Genomic DNA, 17,470 nt, shown 5'->3' with positions numbered 1-17,470 from the left:
ATATTCAGAGGACTAATTAAGATAAAATTGCGCAGAAAATATAAACATTTTGCATTTAAGACAAAAATTTCCTTTATCTGTAAATTTTTTCTAGCCCGAACCTACGTTGGAGTTTTAGCATCAAAAGAAAAAAAGTTATATTAAGCGGGTTTTGCATTAAATTATTAATAAATTAGACCAAGAAAATGATCAGATCAGCACTACACTGCTGATGTTAAGTCCAACAGAACCGGTTGAACATTTCACATATTTAAGCTGCAGAAGCACAATTTGCTTAATGATCAAACATCCACTAAAGGACGTTACTGCATTTTAGGCAATAAAAATGTTCATTTTCTTATTTTAAAAAATAAATCAGACTGTTTACATGCATTTTTATGTATTTTTAATATAGCATAAAATGTTGTTTAAATTAAAAGTCTGCCGAATGTAATTTGTTTTGTCCGATTAATCGTAACAATAACGATAGATGCGGTAATCATAAGAATAACGATAGATGCGATCTGCAGCAATAAGTACGTGTTTAAAAAAAAATACATTCATAGTTTTACATGTTGAAAATGTCAGTTCTAATTATCTCACTTTAGCTTTAAAAAAGAAAACATCCTTCAAACTTTTACTCCACACACAAAAAAGAGATTTTAGCGTAACAGGAGTCTGTTACTTGTTTCTCCTGGCAGACCGGACAGAAATATGTTTTATCGTTTTGATATTAGACATCATTCAATGAGGCAACACCTGGTGACCACACCCAGCCCGACGCGAGGTCTCCTCCGGACCACCATTGCGCATCCAGCCGCCGCTGGCAGCGCATCCTCCTGAGGGAAGGGGAAGGTGAGAGGCGCTTCTCCTGATCTAATCCGCTTAGCGGCATTATGCTGAGCTCCGGCCAAGCCCCGACAGCCGCTGCGCCCTTGTAGCTGCCCAAAAGCCGGAGTCAGCATCTCTTGCGTCTGAGGCGCACAGCTGGAGGGGTCGGTCCGCGGCGGAGAGGAGGCCCAGCAGCCGGCGGTAGCTGCAGGTAAGCAGACACAGACAAAAAGCCGCTTCGTGCTGATTTTTAAACATTTTATTAAAGGAAAAAAATACCGATAAGAAGAATGATGAGAAAAACTGCGTCATGATCCGCGATATTAAACCCGACTCTCTGCTCAGCTGTTCGGCTTTCATCACTTTCTGCACATGAAGTCTCCTGCTGTTGGCTGCAGCGCCGCAGAAACAAAAAACACCAATTTGAACTCCTCCATTATAAATGTACTGTTTTAACACGCGGACCGCGTCCCACTGGGCTCATGTTTCGTGAGAATCCGCAACCTGAGTGATTATGTAGCCATAGCAACAGGTGGCTGTCTGCATCCTCCATCAACCCCACCAAAAAAAAAAAAACACTCACCTCTCTGCCTCAGATCGACACACAGAGAGGGGAACCCGCACATGCTGATGGTGGTTTCTCTGCTCTCAGTCCTTCCCCAGGTTGAAAAGATGGAACGCCCTCTCCTCCCTCCGTGGATTCTTCTCGCCACATAACGGCGCAGGAGCCGCCGCTGGGGGATAGCAATGCACCTGACCTAACTTCCTGCAGGGACTCCGGACGCTGAAGCATGCAGTCGCCCCAGCGGAGGAGGCTGAAGCGCAGCCGCGTCCTCTTCTTCGTGTCGGGCGCGCTGCTGTGTTGCATCTATACTCTGAGTCTGAAGACCAGGCAGTCTCCAGCCCCCGGCAGGACTGAGGCCGGGGGCGGCCACGGCGCCCTGGAGGTCAGACTTCGGGAGGTGAGGGCGTCCAATGAGTCGCTGGAGAGCACCATGCCTCCTCTGGTGATGGTCGTCAACAGGACGGATCTGGAGCAGTGCGTCTACGTGGATCCCCGACTTGCCAGAGCGCCTCCAACTCCCCCGCTTCTGACCACCACGGCCCCTCCTCCTCAACACCCAACCCAGCCCCCGCAAAGTCAGGGGGACTACCCGGAAGACATCTTCTCAGTGGAGCAGAGGCGCCGAGGGTGGGTGGTCCTCCACATCATGGGGATGACCTACATGTTCGTTGCCCTGGCCATCGTCTGCGACGAGTTCTTCGTCCCCGCGTTGGAGGTCATCGCCGCCAAGCTGAAGATCTCCGACGACGTGGCCGGGGCCACCTTCATGGCGGCTGGCGGCTCGGCCCCGGAGCTCTTCACTTCCCTCATCGGGGTCTTCATCTCCCACAGCAACGTGGGCATCGGCACCATCGTGGGGTCTGCCGTCTTCAACATCCTGTTCGTGATTGGCATGTGCGCCATTTTTTCCCGGGAGATGTTGCACCTCACCTGGTGGCCGCTCTTCCGGGACGTGACCTTCTACATCCTGGACCTCATCATGCTCATCGTCTTCTTCCTGGACAACGTGATCTGGTGGTGGGAGAGCGCGCTGCTGGTGCTGGGCTACATGAGCTACGTAGTCTTCATGAAGTTCAACAGTCAGATTGAACAGACGTTCAAAAGCCAGCTCAGCAAACACGTGAGCATCGTCAAGGTGTGGAGCACGGCCGAGCCGGAGAAGGTGAGTGGGCGGCAACTTCAATCAAATCTGGGTCGGAAGAGAAATTCGGGCTGGTTCTGTAACTGTGTTACCATAGAATTGTAAAAATTGAAATCACAAAAAGGAAATTACTTAATGGAAACATGCCAATTAAACATATAAAGTTTTGTGTTAGGATGAGTTGGTTTTTGGAAGCTAATTGCACGTGATTGTTTACGTCCAAAGATTTCGCGCATGCGCACAACGCTGGAGGGCAAAAAGGATTCTTTTACATGTCATTCCGTGAACTAAATGAAACCTGGAGATGTAGGTTTGATTAATTCAGTGCTCTGCTCCATACCGAAGGAAAAATAAACCATATAAACCGGGAAAGAAAAACTCAAAACCACTTTTGTTTTCTCTCCGCATCGGCTGCGCTTCTCAGACTCGTTGCCATAGCAACTGATAACGCCAACGGGATTCAGTACCAAAAGATGCTCAAAACATTTCCCACACTAAGAACATTCAGTCTGTGGCAGTATTATGTTTTTAGGCTTGATGTTTATTTTGCGATTATTACCAAATGATCGCTGTGGTCGATTAGCTGCCGCTGCTATTAGCTAATATAAGAATAGTTAGTTTAAACAGGTGATCTGCTGATTTTCTGTCAGAGTTGGTGTTTATGTCGCCTTTTGTATTTTTTTTAACTGAACCGAAACACAGAATTTCACATTACATCTACATGTTAAGATTGTCAGAGTCACGCAAGAATAATTGAACTGAACAGATAATCTGCATCGTCATCCAGATGAATCCATTTAACTTTTTCTCTGCAGTGAAGAAGTTTAGAGATCGGGTAACATTTCACCAACTGGAATGATGATAAGTCGGCAAGATTCTCTGAACGTTATGTGTTAATTAAATTATACAAAACATTTTAGTCACTTTTGGCGTTTAACTGTGATCTTTAAGTTTAAAATAAACCGGAAGCCGTCATGTTCGACATGTTCGACGTCATGTTCAAAGCAAAACAAGCGTAGCGCCAATAGGACCGGGCCGGACCAGGCCGGACCAGGCCGGGACCTGCAGTGCATAAAGGTTCTTTGCACTTCTGGTCCATGACTAATGTCTGTCCATTCTGGCACATCCTGCATCAACCCAATCCCGTCATATCCCGTATCATCCAAGGGCCTGGCGTGTTTCGGATGCTTGGTGGGTTTTCTGATCCTGTGGAGTTGTTTCCTCTTTTCTGCTTTTCAAGATAGATGAGTCGTCTTTAACCCAAAGATTTTCAGAAGCTGGTGTTTCTGACCCATCACAGCGATGGAGAATCATGCATTGTTGACAGCAATGTGAACTATTTGCCTAAATATGGTCAGGTACCAGCGGTGACCACTGAGGTGTGCTACAGAGCACTCATCATGTCTGCCAAATCTACTCCTTCCATGTGAGTGCTGTACTCTGACACAAGCGTTAGCATGGCACCACTTCCTGCTCCTCAGAGAAGCGTTGCACTTGGCCAACAGCGTTGACAGAAACATGGGGACTTGCATCGAGCTCAGCATCGTTGTCCACACGGACAGAAGATCTTTGTGATCTTCCAGTTTGCATCCCATCAGCTGGTTCTTCCTTATGGTCCCAGATTTCTGAAACACATTGGTGCTTTCAGATGCAAAAAATGAGTTAAAGTAGACAATATAGTCCGAGGGGTTTCTGCACAGCTGCAGAACAACATTTCCTCCTAAGCCAAACTCTTTGTCATCAGTTTGACAAACGCAGAACTCTCAGTGTGAATGATGAAGTCACAGATGCTCCTGTTCACACGAAGATTTTAAACCCTTGTTTCTTTAGGTCTGCTGGGCAGGTACTACCTCAGACCATCATCCCATCAGTTTCAACATTTAAGCGTTTGCTTCTCGTGTCGTCAAGGACAGGCCTGACTTTTGCCAGTTGATCTTTACTGGAGATCATATTTTATTGGAAGTGAATCATTGACAAACATTTAAATCTTTTCAGTCTCTAATAACAATAGTAGCTACTATCAGTTCCCCAGTAATTCTCCACAGCTCGCATTCTTACCACACAGATGGTGAGTCTCAGTCCAATCAATGCCTCCTTCCTTCCTTCCTTCCTTCCTTCCTTCCTTCCTTCCTTCCTTCCTTCCTTCCTTCCTTCCTTCCTTCCTTCCTTCCTTCCTTCCTTCCTTCCTTCCTTCTTTTCCTCCCTCCCTCCCTTGCTCTGCCGAATTAAATCCCCACATGTCGCTTTCAGGTTTGTAACCTGACAAAATGCGGCACAACGGGAGTGAATACTTTTGCAAGGCGCCTCGATTGTTTCTGGACCAACTTCTGTCCTTTGTTGCTGGTTTGTTTTGCATCCTTTCATCTTCCGGACTCGGCTCGCTCAGACCCACTGACCGCGTTTGTGTGAAACCCTTTGAAGCTGAAGGGACTCCAGGTGTTCCTGCCGCTGAAAATGTCACTCTGGTTTTGTTGCAGTTCCTGAAATACCTACAGGGGCCCAAACTGATGAATAACTATTCAACACAGTCCAGAACCATATCTGCTGCAGAACCAACATCAGAACCAACATGGAGGTTCTGCCTGAAGAAAAACACAAAGCAAAACAAAGCGTTTTATTAGTTTAATGTTGAGCTTTATCTACAGAAATAATATATATATATTTTTATCTCTCAATAACAAACAATTTAATTTAAAACTGCATTTTGTATAATTGCGAATTAGGGCCAAAAAAGACAGGAGAAAATTTCCACCAAAAATCTTAAGTCGAAAATTTGCTAGAAATTTTTTTAAAAATGTTCTTGTTTATTCTAGAAAACCTAAAACTTTCTGTTTTTTTCTAGCAAATTTTCACCTTTTCAAACTTAGAAATTTAAATTTTTCTTCTTGATTTCTGAAATTAATGTAAAAATCCGAGTTTTGTTCTAGGAAATTTTCAGCGATTCAAGCTCAGAAATTTTCATTTTTAAAAGTAAATTTATGCCTTTGAAAACTCAGAAGTTTCCTTGTTTTTTCTATTCTCAAAAATTCTGTTTCTTCTAACAAATTTGTGGCTTTTCAAATTCAGAAATGTTATTTTTGTTTCTAGAAAATTTCTTAGATTTATCAAGAAATTTCAAAAACATTTTCAAGCAAATTTAAAACAAAACAAAAAAATTTTGGGCGGAAATGTACTCGTCCCTTTTTCATCTACATCGGCACAAATGGGGCATCGTAATTTTGTGTCTACTTATCTTTACTTGACTAATATTTAAATAATGTGACAAACAGCAGCAAGAATAAGAAATCAGGAACAAGCGAACACTTTCACACCACTAAATTATTTACAGGCTGCTCATTTGTTTCTTTTAAATATTTAACAAACCAAGCCAGTTAAATCTTAATGAATTCATGCAGAAGAAACACCATGGGATGCAGGAATCTAATTAGGAGGCTTCAGCAGTTTAGCCCTGGTGTTTTAATGCAAAACATTTTCACACACAACACTAATTGTTTAAGGAATATTCCTTTTGTCAATAGGTTGCAAACTGATGTCCTTTTTGTAAGAAATGTGTCTAAAGTCTTGATGATTTAAGGTTCAGGTATTTTTCTAGGTTAGAGAGAATTTTCTCCCCATAATGCATGAAATCATAATTTAAAAGCGGCTTTCTGTCTTCATTCAGATGTTTTTTTATCTGATATTGAAATCAGTTTGATCTAAAACAGCTTTCAGATCAGCGCTGTGTGTGTAACTGAAACCCTCTTTTCCAGGACAGTGAAGCCGCTCCTCCTCCTCCTCCTCCTGCTGCTCCTCTTCCTCCTCCTGCTGCTGATCCCCAAAAAACGGAAAACAAACCAAAACCTGAAGCTGCGCCGGCTGCAGCGGGAAGCCCTGAGCACAACAACCAGCAGCCAGAAACTCAAGAGGACAAAGATCGGCTCCGGGTAAAACTAATCCACACCCTGAATTCATTTTTTTATCATGTTTGGCCATAAATAAAGCATAAAAAAAAAACTAAAGTTAAGGCACAGATAAACACCTGTCCTTTACATTATACTTTTACAATCTGTTTTCAGAAGTAAAATGAGGGAATTATGAAATCTGACTTCAAGGAACAGAGATTAATTCTGAATCTGCTGCACATCAGGCTGATTTCGTCTCGCAGGCCCTCACTGCTTCAGTGTTTTCTGAAAGTTTCTATGCTGACCACGTCTCTGCTGACCTGCAGGTGCGTCCAGTTTTACAGCGAGGCGGCAGCTCGGCGTCGCTCCACAACACGTCCCTGAGGAGCACCATCTTCCAGCTGATGATCCACACACTGGACCCGCTGGGAGAAGGTAGATCACGCTGGTTTCTGCTCGGTTTGAGACCGAAGTACCAACAAAAGTTTCTTCACTGCAGAAACACAAAATCTTAGTGTTTTTGTCTATTATTGATGCAAATGTCTTAGAAAACTTGAACTTGTAACTTGGAAAAAATGTGTTGTAAGTGAAATAATCTGCCAGAGCAACTAGTTCTTTTTCCGATAGGAAAAGGAATTATTGACTTAAAACAAGCTCCAATATCTTGCTGAAAAGTTGCTTGCAAGTTAGTTTAGTCTTATTTCAAGTATAAGATATTTGCACTAAAAATAAACCAAAAATACTTCGTAATATTTATTTATTTTTTGCAGTGAAAGACAGAGACTTTGTTAGTTTTCAACAACCTCCTTCAGCTTTTTTCCCCCAGAATACTTTTTGATTTTTTTCCCCTTGGATTAGCAAGTTTGTGTTTAATACTCAGAGTTTAGAGTTATTACTATACTCTGACATCTAGTAATAAAACTTTACTCTATGCCAGAGGTGTAAAACTCATTTTCATTTCGGGCCACATCAACGTCATGAAGGTTTTCAAAAGGCTCGTTATGGCAGAATGTGTTGATAAAACAATATTTAAAACTGTTAAAACAGCATAATTTTCTCTATTCGATGAGTACTTCCTAAAATTAATCAGTATTTAAAGTAGATTTACTATGAAAAGTTTAGAAAAATGTTCTAAATTTACATTTTGTATGTTTTTGTACTTTGGTTCTCTAATGCTTCTAAAAACAACCACCAGCCGTTTCTTGGCCATAAGTTGATGTTTTTTGGTGTCTGGAAAATTAACCGTTTCAAAAACTGCCGGCATGTCCGTCACAAATCAGCAGGCACTGACCGTTACCTAGCAACCCCAGCAAAGCCCAGACCCGTTACCTAGCAACCGCAGTGGAACTGTGTTCCTCAGATTACTTCATTGATGAGAAAAAAATTAGAAAAGTTTATTGTGATAAGTGAAATAATCTGCCAATGGATCTTTTTTCATCAATATTTAGGAGTTATTTACTTAAAACAAACTCCTATATCTCGCTGAAAAAGTTTCTTGTAAGTTAGTTTTATTTTATTTCAGTGTATGAAGATATTTGTACCAAAAATACTTGATAAGACAGATTTTGTTCCTTTTCATCAAACTCCTCCTTTGCTTGGATTGCCAAGTTTGTCTTTAATACAATAAAACTTTAGGTGTATGTATATATTTACGAGCTTACATTGTGGGAAAACTTAATCAATAAATCTGATCAGCAGTCACCATTTAGGATCATCACAGACAGAAAACAAACCCTTAAACTTGCTTCCTAACTGCAGCTCATCACGCTGCCGGTGACTCAGCTCTGACCACGGCCAGATGAACCGGTGCGACCTTGAGCCTGTCCTTGGACTCGGCGTGCCGCTGTTCCCTGCTCCCGCTGCGCTGCGGCCACCGCTGATCCTTAATCAGCTTTACAATACAGGCTAATAAAAGCTGGATAGGAGCCGGCGTGGCGGTAGCTGTAACTCTGGGGAACCAGCTGAGTCGAGCTCTCTGCAGCTGGACCGAGGAGTTTACTCTCCTGGATGAATAAAAACTGACCCATCAAATTTGTAAATCTGTTTTGCTTTTAGAACTAAAAGTAAGCATACATTTAAAGTTTGATTCTTTGTTTTCTTAAAGGTGACTTATTGTGCTTCCTTTAACAGGTTAGGATTGATGTATCGGTATACAAAACATGTTTGTTGCATTTTTCTGCACAAAATCATAATGGCTGCAAACAGATGGGCAATAAAAGATTTGTACATTTTGAAAAGCAGAAGTAGAGCCTCCTGGACAACCAGCAAGAATGCAGCGAGTGGTTTCTGGGTGGTAAATCAACAACAGAACACTTTTCCAGCAGCCATTGTACAGAACATACAGTATAAAAATAACAAAATCAAGAGAATTATGGACAACCCTGACCTTCCTCTTCATGAGACTATTTTGGTGAAACAAAGTGTCTTCAGTCAGAGGCCTCTTAACAATCTCTGTAATACAGACGTCTACAAGAGAATCCATCACGATCTACAATAACTCTTTGAAGAGTCTTAATGAATTACAACAACATTTAATTTCCCTCTGGGATCAATAACTTTTGTTTTTGAATTTGAAAACCAGCTGACCAAACATTCTGGAGCTCCTCTTGGGTTGCTAGGTAACGGCACTGGGCTTTACTGGGGTTGTTACGTAACAGGCAGTGCCTGGTGATTTATGATGATACATTCCAGAGGTTTTTGAAATGGCTCATTTTCCAGACACCAAAAAACTTGAACTTATTGCCAAAAAACGGCTGGATGTTTTTTAAGTGTTGGTCTGTTTTTAGAAGCAGTAGAAACTAAAACGGAAGTATAAAAACATGCGAAATGTAAATTTTGCATAATGGTTCTCCTTTAAACTAAAACCTTTTGGGTTGTTTATGCCGTGTTGTACCTGTGGTTCTTAGAAGCAGCCCTCCGGGGCGCCGCCAGAACCGGTCGGCCAAAGAAAATCACAGAAGGTAAGAGCGGCGAGACGCTACCTGGTTGTGCCGTTTCTCATCGTGTTTCTGTTGTGGTTGGCAACTTTTCACGCTCACTGCTGGGAGAACAGAGAGAGAATTTATTCAAACTAAAATAAACAAGATAAAAATGTACCACATGTCAGGGTTATGTTTGTAGTACTTTAGTAGTATTAATAGTAGTCGAGAATTCACAGAAGTTCTGCTCATGTTTCTAATCTTTGGATTCTTGGTCCCAGCTTCATTTGTGTCCATTTTATGTCTGAAATGTATAAACTGAAATTTGGAGGAGCAGCTTAAGTGGTTGATGATTTTGTCTATTTCTGCCAATCAGAAACGTCCTTTAATGGTGATGTCAAAGGGGAGGGGCTTGTGCAGAAGAAAGGTAAGCTGCAGAAATGTTGGCGGCGTCTTTGTTTCCAAACTTGGTTCCATCATGTTTAGTCTGGTCTTTCTAAGCTCTTCATTGTGGAAAGGTTTTAACCTCCTCCTATTTCTTGATGCCTTCATCAGAGGTTCTCCAGGCTTTTTGAAGGTTTCTCCTCATTTTCCTTTCACCTTTGGCTGCGTTTCCATTTTCTATTATGCTTAACCTTAACGGACAGGTAAACTCCTGATGACACTGTTGCTGTTGATCCTAAAATTTTTAGTTTGAAGCAAGCTTAGAGCTAAATGCTCCAAGTTAAATATTTAGTTTGAAGCTAAATATTTAACTTACTATCTAATTTTTACTTTATAGCTTCGTGCAGCTTGTGAGCTAAATATTTATCTCCAAACTAAATATTTAGTTTTCTATTTAGTTTAGTTCCACACTAAATATTTAGTATGAAATTAAATATTTAGCTTGCTAAAAATGTTTAGTTTGGAACTAAACAATTAGCTCCTCAATAAATATATAGTAAGAATATTTAAACTTTAGTTTGAAGCTAAATATTTAGTTTGAGGCTAAATGTAGCTGTAAGATACATATTTAGCTCTAAACTAAATGATTAGTTAGCAAGTTAAATATTTAACTTTCTACTTTTGTGATTTAGAAACAGTGGCATTTGTAAATGAATGAATAACATGATGAAAATATGACTTTGAAGAATCCCTCCTCATTTTCTCATTTTGTGACAGGATAAACAACCCAAATTATTGCTGTTAATTTTCACAGCAGTAACTTCATAAATGCCACCTCAAGCTTCCAGGACAAAAATCCTCTACAGCTGATCTACAGGCTGGGCCACAAGTTTCCATACAAAGAAAAAATAAACATTTGGGACTCTGTGTAATCGCTGCACGTCTTGGAACCACTTCATGGTTGATCTGCAACATTTCCAGTTTTCTGAAATAAATTTTGCCCAGTGTCGTGTCTGATGCTCGTACCATGTTTTCTGTTAAAGCTTCGTGCAACCATGCGACTGCTTTCCATTAGTATAATTTCAATTCTTTGCTCTTTTGTCAAACGCATCTTCTTGGGTATCTGAAATATTTTCTATATTTTACATTCTCCTTTGTATGGAAACTTATGGCCCACCGTGTAGAAGGTTTTAAATGACCTGCAGGAAATCTGGAGAACTGCTTCTTTGGAATAATTAAATCAAATTAAAAGTGCTGCTGCTGTAAATAGTTGTGGTTTGCATGTTCCCGTGTTTGGCTTCGTGTTTTCTGTCCTGTGGATGCAGCTCTTCTTTTGCTTCGAGGCTGTCGTGTTCCTGAAGTTTACAAAAATGAACCTCAACTGCAACAACTTCACACGGCCGTTGCATAACTCCATTATTTGCTGGTTCTCGCATGCAGCTGGCAGACATGTGGGCGGATGACTCACTTTATCCGTAATGAATTCAGCGCTCGTGTCTGATTGAGGCTCATTACTCTGGTTGCTGTGTGTCGAGGTCAAAGATTCGGTGAAGTGGTCACTCTGAGCAGCTAGTGGAGAAAGATGGGGGATCCTCGCCTCTCTTGTTAAGTTTGTATAAGTGACGGTTCTCTTAATTGCAGCAAAGAACAAAGTAAAACCTCTGGATGTCTCGGTGACAGAGAAACAGCAGAACAAGTCACATCACCGCCGCGCTGAAGGTGAGTGAGGCGCCGCTGAAAATCTGACCGCTCTGTGGGAAAAAACAAAAAAACAGAGAATGAAAATCTGACGGGCTGAACATCAGGGAATAACGTGCTAGCTGGCTGCTTGCTCATGTCGCCCATATCAGAAACTGCCACTGGCCACTGTGCCGTTACCTAGCAACCAAAGCTGAGCTCCAGTATGTTTGGTCAGCTGGTTTTACCACTATATGTGCTGTACAATGGCAGCTGGAAAAGACAAGTGTTTTGTTGTTGACTTACCATCCAGAAACCTCTTACTGCATTCCTGTTGGCTGTGCAGGAGGCTCCACTTCTGCTTTTCAAAGATGTATGGTTGTATAGTTGTGCATCTGTTTGTAGCCATTTGCTCCTGTGAGTTTAAACGTTGCGTTGGGCGGCGTGGCCATTAGCAGCTTATTTGTTTTTAAAGTGACAAGACGCCCTAAAACAACTCAAAATAGGCAGAACTGAGCAGACTGAAATCTCATTATCTAAAAATGATTTTGTGCAAAACGTGTAATGAACACACTGCAAAAACACAAAATCTTACCAAGTATTTCTGGTCCAGTTTATAGTGTAAATATCTTAGTTCAAGTAAAAGAAGATAAACAAACTTACATGTAACTTTTCAGCAAGATATAAGAGCTTGTTTAAGTAAATAATTCCTTAATATTGATTTTTAATAAAATACTAGTTACATTTGCAGATTATTTCACTTATATCAATATAGTTTGCATGCTATTAAAATAATCTGTCAGTGGAACTACTTTTTCATCAATATGGCGAAAGTATTGACAAAACAGGCTACTATACTATATTATGCTGAAAAGATATTTGTAGTCTTATTTCAAGTGTACCAGAAACCAGACCAAAAATACTTGGTACGATTTTGTGTTTTTGCAGTGTACGTTTTTAGGGCCCATAGACTGATAAGCTAACAGGTAATAACCCCTTTTAGTCCAAACACCGGCGGGAAAAGTATTAAAGTCGGTTGATTGAAGAATGCGGTGAAATCCTTCCAGATATGACGGTGATTCTGTTATAAATTAAAATTTAAAATATTTCTGTGAGACACAGCTGAAGGAGGGCGTCCTCTACAATCAGCGCTGACTCTTAATCTCTGTGTTCCTGCATCACATTACGCACTAATGAGCTGCTTCAGACTCGGAGCTGCGCGGCAAAGACGCTTTGAGAGGCCTCAACGAGGCCGAATCAATCAGCTCCCCGGGTTAACATGCAGATGGGAGGCTCCTTCAGAGGAGAGTGTTTATCTGCGAACACTCACATCTCTCCCACTCCCACTCCGTCCAGCCCACGCAGCTCAACGCCACACATACGATCTGCTTTACGTCAGAGGGAAGAGCAACTTTATCTCATCTGGTTCTCAAGACAACTTTTTAGGAGTTTTATTGACGTGAAACAGAGCTGCTATCAAACAGTGGAGGAGAATGTTCCTCTTTTTTCAGCTTCATGTTTTGGTTGGCTGCATGTTGCTGATCAGTTTGCAGACGTTTAAAGTTTATTTTGTTTTGTCTTAACTATAATTTAATGCAGTTTATTTACATAGCGTCAATCCACAACAAATATTGCCTCTGGGAAAAAAAAGTTAATCCAGTCATACAGATTCCAAGTCAAACTGATTCTAGTTTTCTAACAATGTAGTTAAGTTCAGATTATTATTCAAGATTTTTGATCTAGGGAAAATTAATATTGATGAAAAAGTACTTGTTCCACTGGCTGATTATTTCACTTTTAACAAAACATTTTTCCCATTTTACAAGTGAAATAATTTGCAAGTGTAACTTTTTAACATTTTTTTCAATTATTGACTTAGCTTAGAAAATAAGCTCCCTAATCTTGCAGAAAAGTTACTTGTAAGTTTGTTTTGTTCCTTTTAATTGCGCAAGTTGACATTTTGTAAATAAATTTGCCTTTAGAACTGCTGCAATTTCGAAAAACCTTATTTTTGATTAAATGTTTTGCGCTAGGATGAGGTGGGTTTTCTGGCGGAATCAAAATTTATTAATTTTGTAAAACTCCAAAGGAAACACTTCTTTCACATCACACAGGTCACATGATCAACAACAGGATGTTGCCGCTGGCAGAAACCACGATGAGAATAACAGGAAGTAGATGCAGGATGACGGAACAACTTTTCACTTATTCACGTGTGATTTTTAATTGCGTTTCTTATCTAATGGAAACACCTCAATTGCTAAACTTTTTCAACGTATTGATAAAGTTTTGCTCTCATTTTGTAATGGAAACTTATTTTGATGCAGCCAAAAAAAACCCCCACCTGATTCTAGCATCAAAACTTTTTTATCAACAAAACAAATGACTTTTTTTTTTCAAAATTAAGCAAATTTATTTTTTAAATGTCAAATTGTGTCATTATATGGTCAACAAAAATGCAGCTAGCTTCCTCTAGCAGAGAGACTTGGTTCAACACTGACAGAGTCTGGGGTAATCTGTTGACAGCAGGAAGTCAGGGACTGTTTCCCTTTTGAGATTGCTTAAATGTTTGGAGGTATAGTCGGTTCACTTTCATTCCTGCAGAATCTGCAGTGTAATTTCTGGTACATGTGCAGCTCCTGGAAAGGTTTCACACTGCTCCAGCTTTTAGTTTAAACTGCCAAAATAGAGCCATGTAGATGACTGACTTTGTTTGTTTTTTGTCTGCTTTTAAGATGCGGGTCACAAACAGAAGTCAGAGCAAATTGCTTCTGCTGGAACACCAGGGGGCGCCGCAGCTCAGCCGTCCACCTCGCAGCCTCCAGCAGAGGAGACTCCGCAGAAAACCTCAGAGGAGTCAAAGGCAAGACTTTTAAAATCTTCTGGTTCCTTTAGGTAAAACACTAAAGGGCGATTTAACACCATCACTTTTCATAGAGTTTTGCTCAAAAACTTAAATTTCTGTGGCGCTGTCTTTGTGCCACCAGTCTGAGTGCTCAGATAAGTTGTCTGAAATGTTAAATCACTAGAGCTGAGAATACTTTTTTATGGCTTAATCCTTCGTAGGTCAAAATTAATGAAACATTTCTTATAAAATGCTGAGGCGATGGATGAAAACTAAAACAGTCCAGAAAAAAATCCCTGAATTACCTTCGAATAAACTGAATAATTGTTATCAGGACTGCTTTAAAAGATTACTGTGTTAATTGGAAACAAACCAGAATAAAAAATTAGAGAATGAATCAAAATATAAAACAGTCAGATTAACAGATGGAAGTTTTCGTAACACATCCGTAATTTTTGGTTTAACAGCTGAAGGCTGAATGAGTGTTGTTGCTGTGAAACTTAATGAGGTTGTCGAGTTTATTTTATATTTTAAAAACAGAACAGCATGAAGTGCTTTGTTCTCCCCAAAGCCCGAGTCTGTTTGGACTGTTTCGCCGCCATCTTTCTTTCTGTATCAGAAGGCTGCGCTAACAAGAATTACCAGCGGCGCCCTCTGCTGGACGGTTGCCAAACTACAACACTGAAAGAAGATCTCAGCGGCCATTATTGGTCGATCGATTGAAACTCATTTTAACCTAATGAGCCATTAATTGACAGTAAATCATAAGAGGACTTATTGTTTGCATCCCTAGTCTGGTTTCTGAGAAGCAATCTTCTGTCTGCAGGCAGCAGAATCAGCTGGAGAAACTGGAGGATCGCAGGACAGCGCCCAGGAAGATGGCGGCGAAGACGAAAGCGGCGACTCTAGTGAGAGCGAGGAAGAAGAGGAAGAAAAGGAAAACAAAGAAGCAGAAGAACAAGAGAAGGAAGAGGAGAGCACGCCGTTATCCTTGGGGTGGCCCGACATGCCGCGGAAACGGGCCACATACCTGTTCCTGCTGCCCATCGTGTTCCCGCTGTGGCTCACGCTGCCGGACGTCCGCAACCAGGTGATCAATTACTCTTCATTTCAATCATCACAACAGTTGAAACTTTCCTAAAGCTGGATTTCTGTTGGTTTTAATCTGAGTCCGTGACAGATTTTGTTCAGAGGCTTTAGGTTTTGAAAATAATAACAAATGGTTTTCCAGGAGTCCAGAAGATTCTTTATCATCTCGTTTATCGGCTCCATCTTCTGGATCGGCATCTTCTCCTACCTGATGGTGTGGTGGGCGCATCAGGTGGGTCCGTTTTTACTGAATATAAACAATAGTGCTGACCTTTAAAAATTATCAAGTGTTAATAATTGTTGGTGAGTCCTTCATATGCGAACAAGCAGCCCAATCTCAATTGGGTTTTAGTGAATACTTTGACTAGGCCTTTCTAAGCCTTCATGATGTTATTTTGAGCTATTCTCTATAGGTTCGGTTCTTGTTTTTTTTGTGTGTGCTCTCAGGTAGGCGAGACTATCGGCATTTCTGAGGAGATCATGGGCCTGACCATCCTGGCGGCAGGAACGTCCATCCCAGACCTCATCACCAGCGTGATTGTAGCTCGGAAAGGTTTGGGAGACATGGCCGTCTCCAGCTCCGTGGGAAGCAACATCTTCGACATCACAGTTGGGTAAGAGATCCATTAACTGGAAGTTCAAAATAAAACTTTCCAGTAAACCACAGTGAATGACCTGGGCACTGAAAAATGTTTGGTTCTGTGAGGTGGACATTTCTGACTTTCAAAAGTCTCAAATTTTCAACTTTTCAAACCAGAAAATTTAACAGGTTTAACATTTAAACCAGATGGCATGTTTCTATTCTGGCTGTGATTTCTCAACAATAACTAGAATGAACATTAATTTCTGGTAAATAAAAGCATGAAATCGTTAATAATCGACTAAAGCGCTCCTGCCCTGTGTGGTTCCAGCCTGCCCGTCCCCTGGCTCATCTACACCGTCATCTACGGCAAGCCGGTGGCGGTCAGCTCCAACGGCCTGTTCTGCGCCATCGTGCTGCTCTTCCTCATGCTCCTCTTTGTCATCATCTCCATCGCCGCCTGCCGCTGGAAGATGAGCAAAAAGCTGGGCGTCACCATGTTCGCCCTGTACTTTGTGTTCCTCATCCTCAGTGTCCTGCTGGAGGACCGCATCCTCATCTGTCCCGTCTCAATCTGATGGCAGAGACTGCCTGGACCGGACTGGTTCTGAGGGATTTATGTTGGGTCGGAGGGTCTACAAGTTTGTGCAGAAATATATCAGTTATCCAGATTCCCTCATTATGTCTCAGTCCCACTCAGCAAGAATAAATATGATAATTGTTATATTTACAGTATTTATGATCTGATCCTTCAGAAAAGCAGCAGAACAATAATCTATAACTTTGCAGTTTCTAGATTTCATAGATATTGGCTTCTGTTTGTAAAGTTACAGTCTAATATTAACTGCAATAATTTGAGTTATTTAACCCATCAGAAGAAAAAAAAAAGGGATTTAATTTTTGTCATTTCTCCATGTTTACACATTCAGAAATAAACTAAACATTTAGGTTGGAACTAAACATCTAGCTCCATACTAAATATTTAATTAGCAAGTGTGACAGTATGTTGAGGCCATTGTAGATAGAAAAAAGGAAGACTTTTCTGGCAAAGAAAAAAAATGTTTTAGATGAACAGAAGTTTGAGATTTTTTTTCAAAATTCAAAACATTTTGACTTTTGAAACACATTTTTTTAGATTATTTTCAAAATTGCTTTGTTTTTTGGCGGACATTTATTCCTTTTTATTAATTTACAGTGGCCCTAACACCTCCATAGGCAAGCTAAATTTAGTTTGAGGTTAAATTCTTAGCTTTCAACTACATATTACGCTAGCAAGCTAAATATGTAGCTTACAAGCTACATATTCCTAAGCATTAGTTATTCACTATAGCTATCATAATAGCTAGAACATATATTACAACAATAGGTATTATAGTAAATATTTCTAAATATTAGCTATAGCAGGCAAAGTGCTAATTAGCTTGTCGATAGCCGGAAGTGGACTACCAAAATAAAGCTGGGATTTTCGAATCTTTAAACTTTTGCTGGCGTGACTAACTCGCTTTAATGTAATTCATGTCACTTTTCCCCCCTTAAACATAGGACGAGTCTTTTTAATGACTTCTTCTAGAAATGAGCAA

At 40.7% G+C, this 17,470-nt stretch overlaps 1 protein-coding gene across 3 annotated transcripts; it reads left to right on the top strand.

Moving 5' to 3' along the window:
* The first annotated feature begins 1,568 nt into the window (after positions 1-1,568).
* LOC114143377 (sodium/potassium/calcium exchanger 1-like) lies at positions 1,569-16,625 on the top strand. Of its 3 annotated transcripts, XM_028015337.1 has the most exons (11): positions 1,569-2,537; positions 6,266-6,439; positions 6,724-6,832; positions 9,304-9,357; positions 9,692-9,742; positions 11,341-11,418; positions 14,112-14,239; positions 15,048-15,311; positions 15,453-15,542; positions 15,758-15,924; positions 16,222-16,625. In XM_028015337.1, the coding sequence occupies exons 1-11, from the start codon at positions 1,602-1,604 to the stop codon at positions 16,466-16,468; spliced, it is 2,298 nt and encodes a 765-aa protein (XP_027871138.1). In that variant the 5' UTR covers positions 1,569-1,601; the 3' UTR covers positions 16,469-16,625. The 3 variants fall into 3 exon arrangements, with proteins under 3 accessions (XP_027871138.1, XP_027871139.1, XP_027871141.1); XM_028015338.1 differs by lacking the exons at positions 9,304-9,357; positions 9,692-9,742; XM_028015340.1 differs by lacking the exons at positions 9,304-9,357; positions 9,692-9,742; positions 11,341-11,418.
* Positions 16,626-17,470: the final 845 nt, after the last annotated feature.

This window comes from Xiphophorus couchianus, chromosome 4 (assembly GCF_001444195.1).
Source record: "Xiphophorus couchianus chromosome 4, X_couchianus-1.0, whole genome shotgun sequence".
Taxonomy (NCBI): Eukaryota; Metazoa; Chordata; class Actinopteri; order Cyprinodontiformes; family Poeciliidae; genus Xiphophorus; species Xiphophorus couchianus.
The sequence above is the reverse complement of the archived record's forward strand: the minus strand, read 5'-3'. Positions and strand labels throughout refer to the sequence as shown.

Bases quoted from the DNA above. Each gene is read 5' to 3' on its own strand.
- LOC114143377 (XM_028015337.1), top strand. From the start codon at position 1,602: ATGCAGTCGCCCCAGCGGAGGAGGCTGAAGCGCAGCCGCGTCCTCTTC. The intron at 6,833-9,303 runs GTAGATCACGCT...TGTGGTTCTTAG, and splicing joins ACTGGACCCGCTGGGAGAAG to AAGCAGCCCTCCGGGGCGCC. The intron at 15,312-15,452 runs GTGATCAATTAC...ATGGTTTTCCAG, and splicing joins TGCCGGACGTCCGCAACCAG to GAGTCCAGAAGATTCTTTAT.